At 31.5% G+C, this 8,162-nt stretch overlaps 1 protein-coding gene across 6 annotated transcripts; it reads left to right on the forward strand.

Annotated features, from left to right (window-relative positions):
- The first annotated feature begins 1,148 nt into the window (after positions 1–1,148).
- LOC110655121 (F-box protein At3g58530) lies at positions 1,149–7,650 on the forward strand. Of its 6 annotated transcripts, none has more exons than XM_021811313.2 (13): positions 1,149–1,374; positions 1,485–1,544; positions 1,734–1,817; positions 2,536–2,666; positions 2,769–2,844; positions 3,154–3,224; positions 3,474–3,560; positions 3,653–3,725; positions 3,816–3,883; positions 3,965–4,033; positions 4,903–5,008; positions 5,879–6,011; positions 7,459–7,644. In XM_021811313.2, the coding sequence occupies exons 1-12, from the start codon at positions 1,210–1,212 to the stop codon at positions 5,969–5,971; spliced, it is 1,083 nt and encodes a 360-aa protein (XP_021667005.2). In that variant the 5' UTR covers positions 1,149–1,209; the 3' UTR covers positions 5,972–6,011; positions 7,459–7,644. The 6 variants fall into 6 exon arrangements, with proteins under 6 accessions (XP_021667005.2, XP_057999727.1, XP_057999726.1 ...); XM_058143744.1 differs by lacking the exon at positions 7,459–7,644 and adding an exon at positions 6,899–7,199; XM_021811314.2 differs by having other exon boundaries at positions 1,151–1,374; positions 5,906–6,011; positions 7,459–7,650.
- The last annotated feature ends 512 nt before the right edge of the window (positions 7,651–8,162 follow it).

The raw sequence follows: 8,162 nt of genomic DNA on the forward strand, positions 1-8,162 counted from the left end.
GCTCATGAGCCTTAAAAATTTTTAATTCATTAACAAAGTAAATTATAAGATTAAATCATTTAAATTTAAAAAATTCAGAAATTAACTCATTAATTATAATAAAGTATAGAGATTATTTTATAAATTATCTGTGCTAAATATAATTGGTAATTTTGAAATAGCATGACCCTTGAAGCATATATTGTAAATTATTATTATTCTTATTTATTTTTAATAATTATTATTAGATAAATTAATAAATTTTAATTTAACAATAAAAAAGATAAAGTATAATTAAAGTAAATTAAAAATAAAATAATTTATTATTTTATTATTTATAAGATAAATTACTATTTTGTTCATGTACTATTTATTTTTTATTTTAAAAAATATATTTTTTTAATTAATGTATTTTGTTTTTGTTAAACTATTTAATCATTTCATCAATTTTTTTTATCACTTAATACTAATTAAATTATTATTTAATCTTTTTATTTTGGTGAAGCTAATTATTTAGTTCTTATATATTAGAAAAACATATTAATTCGTTATTGTAATTTGATTCTATTAACTATTTAATCCTATAATTATTTTTTATATCCAAATTACCTAATCTTTTATCCCTTATTTCTCTTTTATCTTCCTTTATTTCTTTCTCCTCATATTTTTTCTCTTGTATATCCGCACATTTATCTCATTATTTCTTTGTTTTCATCTATTGATAAAAATAGTTCAAGCTGTTTGTACAAAAGAGTTAACTCAATTATTTTAAATTTATAAGTAATCAAAGAAAATTATTTTTATGTAAATAAAATATAAAAATAATATTTAAAAATTAAAAATTAAAAAAAATATAAATTCATATTTAATCTCCATATATTAAAATTTTTATTTTTACCTAATAATTTTTTAAAATACATGAACTAATTAATTAGTTTTATTAAAATATAAAAATTAAATAATAATATTTTTTAAAATATAAGAATTAATTAATTTCTTTAAAATAGAAAAATTAAATAATATTTTAAATAAAATAAATAATAAAAAATTTTACTGGATGATTAAATATTTTGATGGGTATTAAATAATATATTTTAAAATACAAGGTTAAGCGGTTAATTTTGTTAAAATACAGAGGTTAAATATTAATTTTCCCATATTTGTGATCCCCCTTTAAACTCCTCTCTGTCTAGTGTGGCGCTCTCCCGGCTGCCCTCACAGCTCACAAGAATGGAAACAAAGGATGTAGAAGACGAGCTAACATGGAGCAGAGAAACAATCCCAAGAGTCATGAAGATAGTCAGCACGAGACTCCCTCAAAGAGACCTTGTGTCTCTTCTGCTTGTTAGCCCTTGGCTCCACCGCACTCTCATCTCTTATCTCTCTCTCTGGCTGGTATAATTTTTCTCCATCCTTCTCTCTCTCCATTAAATTTGGTCACTTCTCAATTGATAACAGTATTTGAATGGTTTACTTGATCTGGGTTCCTCTTGATTTTATTTAAGGTTCTTGATTTTCGTGAGATGAATAAGGCTGGAGATAGACTTATAAGGGCTCTTTCACTGGTAAATTGTCACAGATTTTTTAATCTGCTAAATCCATTGATATTTTGATGCTGCTCATTTTGAAATATAAGTGATGGGGAAAAAAAAAGATAGGCTGCCTTTTTGGGAGCATTAAATTGATAATATTTTTCTACTGTAACTTTTTATAGATATTAACATTATGGTGGTTTATTTCTTGTGTTTTTGCAGTCAAGATACCAGCATGTGAAGCAGATTAACCTTGAATTTGCACAAGATATTGAAGACAGACATCTTGAAGTCCTTCAAAACAAGGTATGTGGCATTAATGTTGACAAATTAGATTGCTCTTACTTCATATATAAACAGCTAGGTGAATCTAGGTTCCTTGAGTGCTTGAACTTTAAATATTAAAGGTTTTATGCTTAATTTCATCCTCTATCTTTATAAGCCAGGGAGAAACTAACAAGCATAAGTACAGAAAATATCAGGATAACTCATCCCAAGAGCTGACTAAACAGGAGTGACTCAGGATGATGGCCTTATCTAGAAATTTTTGATAAGTGGACTGAACTTGTTATTTTGTGGTGCCAAATGCAGAGATATCCTCGTTGTCACTGTAGCATACAATAGATTTAGAAGCGTAACTAGGGGAAGGAAAATGAGTAGAAACAAAAATGTGGCATCCTTGTGGCTATTTCTTGCAATATTGGTAAGTCAGCTTGTAAGTGTTACCTAGTTATCATAATATTGACACGCTGATAAAAGTTTAGGCTGAAACATTTCAAGCATACAGAAAACAACATAGGCGAGTTGCCTTTGAGTTTTCAAATTACTCAACATTTATTAATGCATAGAAGATCTATGGCCCCAAAATTTACTTCTGAAACAGCGATTTTAATAGAGGAATTTTACCTTGATTTTGATTGTTGCATCTAAAAATTTTTATCCCAGTTTACTTTATACAATTTAAAATAGTTTAAATGCTTTTGCTATCTCTGAAGATTATAGTGATGAAATTTAAGCATTTCAGTCTATCATTTCTCTTCAAAGCTTGGAGTCGTTAAATTTGAATGGCTGCCAGAAGATCTCTGACAAGGGAATAGAAGCTATAACCAGTGCTTGTCCAAAACTGAAGGTCTTCTCTATTTATTGGAATGTGAGGTACTTGAAGATTTACAAGATTTGCATATTAGTAGTTCAAATAAATCAGTAGAGCCAAACTTCTTTCATTGCTAAGAAGTTCACATGTGGATTGAGCTTCAGGGTGACAGATGTTGGTATAAATCATTTGGTGGAGAATGGCAAACATGTAGTTGATTTGAACTTGAGTGGCTGTAAGGTACTTGATCACCAACTTAATGCTGGTTATCTGTTGTCCCATTTGCAGTGTACCATGCAGGAGTATGGAGAAAATCAAAATGTATTTGAGTGCAGGCTTTGAACAATATCCTTATAATTAAAATGTACCATACACAGATGATGTAATTATATAATTTTTAAATTCTTGGCAGAAAATAATAGGAAAAAGGAGATAACACGTAAGCAAGTGTAGATAGTTGAAAATTCACTTTGTTTCCTACAACTGAATTAGGCAAATAATAAATTTTCTTTCCTTTCTTTTTTTTTATTTTTGTTTTTTGTTATGCAGAATATATCAGACAAAAGTTTGCAATTAGTTGCTGACAACTATCAAGACTTAGAGTCATTGAATCTGACTAGGTATGTAATTGTTTGAAATCAGATATACTAGATGAAATTATATCAATAGAAAAGGCTTCTGTCTGCTTCTGCATTTTATCAATTTATTTCTTGCTATTAGTATCTAGACAAAATCTTAGGCCATCAAAAATTGTTTAACAACGAAGTCGAATGATTGTTTGCCTGTCCAAATATTGTCTAGTGAGATGTCAAATTTGAATAGTGCTCATGAAGGTTTATGCATCTTGTAATTGTCTCTGGTGTTTCCAGGTGCATCAAGCTAACAGATGGTGGTTTGCAACAAATATTGGTCAAGTGCTCCTCTCTCCAGAGTTTAAATCTTTATGCCCTTTCCACGTTAGTACTGATGTCTTTAAAGGTTGTAAAGTGTAATTTTAGTACTTGTATTTCCAAATTATGGCATTTATGTTCTGTTTTATTCTTTTCAGCTTCACTGACAAAGCTTACAAGAAAATATCAAATCTAGCCCATCTACAATTTTTAGATTTATGTGGTGCCCAGGTGAAAATCTTTTTTTTTTTTTTTTCCCTGAACAAGCTTTACATTAAATATAAGCTAAAGCTTCATATGATTTGAAATTTTAACTTTCAGAATCTCTCTGATGACGGACTTTCTTGTATAGCTAAATGCAAAAATCTTGTCTCACTAAATTTGACATGGTGAGTAAAATAAAACATTTATAGAAAATTCTTAGAATGAGAAGAGATAATTACATCAAAAACTTATATTTCTTTTGATAGGTGTGTTCAAGTCACTGATGTGGGGGTTATAGCAATTGCTGAAGGTTGCACCTCTCTTGAGTTTCTTAGGTACCTACTTCTTTTTCTTCCTTGCATGGACTATCATAGTAAAAATACTAGAAATAGTATTATTGTCTTGAGATGTTTATGTTCAAGTGAGCACCTAGCAATAGTCAAGACATTCTTTATATCTCTCAAACCCCTAAAAGCAGCTGGCCTGCTGGAGCACTTTTTATTATAGTGCTAATGGTCTGAATTTGATCTCCCAAAGAGTGTGTTGAACTCGCTGCTTTATGGTTCAAGCATTATTAGATGCTAGTCAAGCTTTAACTTAGTTGGCAACTGTGCCTCACTTAGATACTTTAGTAATTGTCTGACCATTCTGCTGCTAACTGAAAGTTCCCATTGCAGGTATCATAGTAAAGTATTTTCCTGATATTGTGATATTCTTAATACTATAATAAATTTTACAAATTAAAAGTCTCATGCTAGAATAATTTAACAAATAACTTGGGTTTATTGATACGTTCCTTGATAGAGGATATTGTCATAATGTCTTCTGGTTAATTCACTAAATATGTGTTTGGTAGAAGGTTAGAAAATCAAAGGTTAAACCCTTGTAAGTTTTAACCTTTAAAGATGGTAATTATTAACGTAGGTGCCCCAAGATTAACATTTAACTCCTCAAGAAGGCAAAATATTAATGAGGTGAAAAGTTAACCTAGTCTCTTTAAATATCTAAACAATATTAATGATGGTTAAAAGTTACAAGGGTAACAATTACGCCTCGATAATCCCGTACCAAACACCCCCCAAGGGTAATTGGCACACCCCTTGTAGATTATGTTGATGAGCATGTGGTATATTCTGTGCTCTCATTCCAATGTGCATTTTCTTGCTATAGTCTCGTCTCTGATGTGATTGAAAGAATGATGCAGCTTGTTTGGAATTGTTGGTGTGACTGACAAGTGCCTGGAGGCACTTTCAAAGTTCTGCTCAACTACAATTACAACCCTTGATGTAAATGGATGCATTGGCATAAAGGTATCCAACTATTTCTTGTTGCAAAGGGCTTCTGACCATCTTTTGTATATTGTTTATTTGCAAGCTAATAGTTGCCAGGTCTTTATTAAAAAGCTTTTAGATCAGAACTGAAAACCCCAGTGACTCCCTTGGCCCCCGAATAGGGGAAAAAAAAAGAGATTTTCCTGCTCCTCTTTTACTTTGACTATGCTGAGTATGAACTGCCAAGAATTATATTGATCACAAGGTCAATGGGAAAAATGCTGATTGTTTATTTGAAATGGCTAAATCTTTTATTCATGCAATTCAAATACAATAATAAAGTTGATCCCAGTGATGCAGTTTCTTCCAACTGCCTAATACAGTCATTGTATTCTTGCTATGTTATATGCCATATTCTTTTTCGATCACCTTTTTCCTTCCACATTTTGTAATAATGTGTTGTAGATAATGAAATTCCTGGTTTTGGTCAATTCTACAACTTAATTTTGATACACATACACTGGAGTAATCCATCACCAAATCATGCAAGGTGATTTGCTAAATATTTTTGTAATGGAATTTTGTCATTTCAATTGCTAGTTCTACTACTTGGTTGCTTAAAGATTAGAAAATATGAATAACAAAAGATTTGGGTGGCAAGAGTAATTGAGCTAGGGGATAGCAAAAGATATTTGATGAGATGCTATGACAGATTTTTTATGAAGTTGCTTAAAATTGTATTAAAGTGAGTCTACATCTGCAGTGCGTTACTGTAGGCACAAAAACTTGTTCAGACTTTCATCAGTGAAAAGTCTGAAACGATTTCATTTTTGAGTCCTTTTCTTTTTTTTTAATCACTTTCTTAAGTCTATTTATTTCTTCCATTCATTCCCCTTATATTTCAATCAGTTTGTGGAGTACAAATTTTTCTTGCAGAAACGGAGCCGGGAAGAATTGCTTCAGTTGTTTCCTCATCTGAAGTGTTTCAAAGTACACAGCTGATACTCTGGAAATTTGCATGTGGCTATATCCTCACATAAAGGTGTGTTTCTTTGTAATACATTGGATTTTCTGTATGCCATCTGCAAGCCACAGAGATGCCATGCAAAATGGTAACAATAAATCCACTTGAGTTTTTTCCTTTTTTTTATTTTTTATTTTTTATTTTGGGTGAGACACTATGAGTTGGATTAATGACAAAAAAATGCAAACACATGTGTGAACCTCTGCATATTTTACAATTATGTCAAATTCTTGTATTTTTATTAAGGTCATAAATTTCAATTAGTGTTACAATTTTATCCTCTGTCAATGTTTAAAATAGAGATGATGTGGTATGCAACGACAACTAAACCTTAATTCCAAACTAGTTGGGGTGCTATATGGATCATTTTTCGTCATTCAGCTCTATCAAATACTAGGTCCGCATCAATATCTTGAACTTGTGAGTCCTTTGATACTACTTCCCTCCACTTCATCTGAGCCCTCCCCTTTCCCCTTCTCATTCCTTCCCCTACTAACTTATCACATTTCCCTATTGAGCATTTGATTCTCAGCTGGATGTGGTATGAATTTATAAAATTGTACCTGGATCAACACTGTCATAATTTGCTAATGTGGGGGTTCATGCCACATCAAATTCTTCTCGGCACAATGTTGGCCCTATATCTCTTGCTTAATGTCCGTGTTAATAAATTAATGGCATTATTGAACAAAAGGATAACGAGAAATATAAATTAATGGTCCTGATGTTTGATTCCTTGGAAGTGGCCTTATTACTTTCCTGATTTAGAATTATTCTGCTTCACGTTCTATCTACATCACCAGTTAATTCTGGTGCTGGGTGCCATGATTCCTTCGATTTTGCCGGGGCAATGCTCTATGCCATCATTTTATTCTCTTTGATCTCCAATTTTTTCTGGTTGTCAGGATTCCTATGATCTATTGAGGTAGCATTTTGTGCTCTAATTTTATATCAAAATTCCCACTCATAGTTGGCCCCACCAATGGACCCCTAAGTGTTGCCCACCTGTTTGTGGTGGATGGTGTCACTCTGTAGTAATGTCAGTACCTGATCTTGCTCCTGAGGATGTAAATCTTGTTTCCTTTATTCTTGTGCTAGTGAATTGCTCTTGTAAAACCACGTTAAGCTTCAGGTTGCCCTGGTTATGTGCGTCATCATAGTAAAACATATTATATTAGTTAATGCTATTGAAGACTATTTGAACAAGTTTCATTGGTAGCTGATTTTTGCCCCCATCTAGTTCTTGATTATCTTAAATCTACTCTAAGGGTATGTCGACAAATTGATTGTGAATTTGTGATCATATAGTATAGATAGAGGGCTAGAGCCAGGAACCACTACACTTAGCTGTATTACTTGAGTTTTAATGTTGAACCCTTATCAGGCACGCTTATGTGGACAAGCAATTTCATGTCTCAGACAGCCAGTTTTTGTTGGATGCTAAACCTATCAATGATTTTTCCAGGGCATGGTGAAAATCTTCAATCATGGTGAGGTAATATGGAAGGACAAAGACATTCAAAGAACAATTTGTTAGTTTATTTGCCATCATGTGATAGAACTCCTAGAAATATATGTTATTTGGGTACTATTTATTCATCACATAATAGTTGGTTTTGCAAACTCCTCTGTGACAGAAAAAAGAGAACTGTTGTATAATCATAGTAACTTTTAATTCTGAGGTGTTTGGATGTGTGGATTTTGGGTCTCACTTCTTCTTTTTTTTTTTTGTTTGAAAGTGGAATTGGGGCCTTCCATACTCTACTTGGGTTTCATTCATCATCAATAGATTTTGTAGTGAACCAGAATTGGTTTTTACGGCTGGGTTATGTTATTGATTTGAGACAATACAAGCACATAGCATATAGAACAAAGTTTAATTATTTTAAGGCTCTGTTTTATGGAAAATATTTCCTGGAAAATATTTTTCATATTTTCTAACATTTGGAGCATTTATAAAAATTAGTCAATATAAAATATTTTTCTAGTCAAATAAAGAATTAAGTTATCTTCTTGATTTCGACAATCTTATTAAAATATGAAAATGTTTGTATATATATAACATAAATAGGTAGGAGTGAGCATATTTCGGTTTAAATTGAAAAATCGAAACGAATCGAGTTGATTCAGTTCAATCAGTTCGATTTTAAAATTTAATCGGTTCAGTTC

Source organism: Hevea brasiliensis, chromosome 3 (genome assembly GCF_030052815.1).
Source record: "Hevea brasiliensis isolate MT/VB/25A 57/8 chromosome 3, ASM3005281v1, whole genome shotgun sequence".
Taxonomy (NCBI): Eukaryota; Viridiplantae; Streptophyta; class Magnoliopsida; order Malpighiales; family Euphorbiaceae; genus Hevea; species Hevea brasiliensis.

Bases quoted from the DNA above. Each gene is read 5' to 3' on its own strand.
- LOC110655121 (XM_021811313.2), top strand. From the start codon at position 1,210: ATGGAAACAAAGGATGTAGAAGACGAGCTAACATGGAGCAGAGAAACA. The intron at 3,225-3,473 runs GTATGTAATTGT...TGGTGTTTCCAG, and splicing joins GAGTCATTGAATCTGACTAG to GTGCATCAAGCTAACAGATG. The intron at 5,009-5,878 runs GTATCCAACTAT...TATTTCAATCAG, and splicing joins ATGGATGCATTGGCATAAAG to TTTGTGGAGTACAAATTTTT.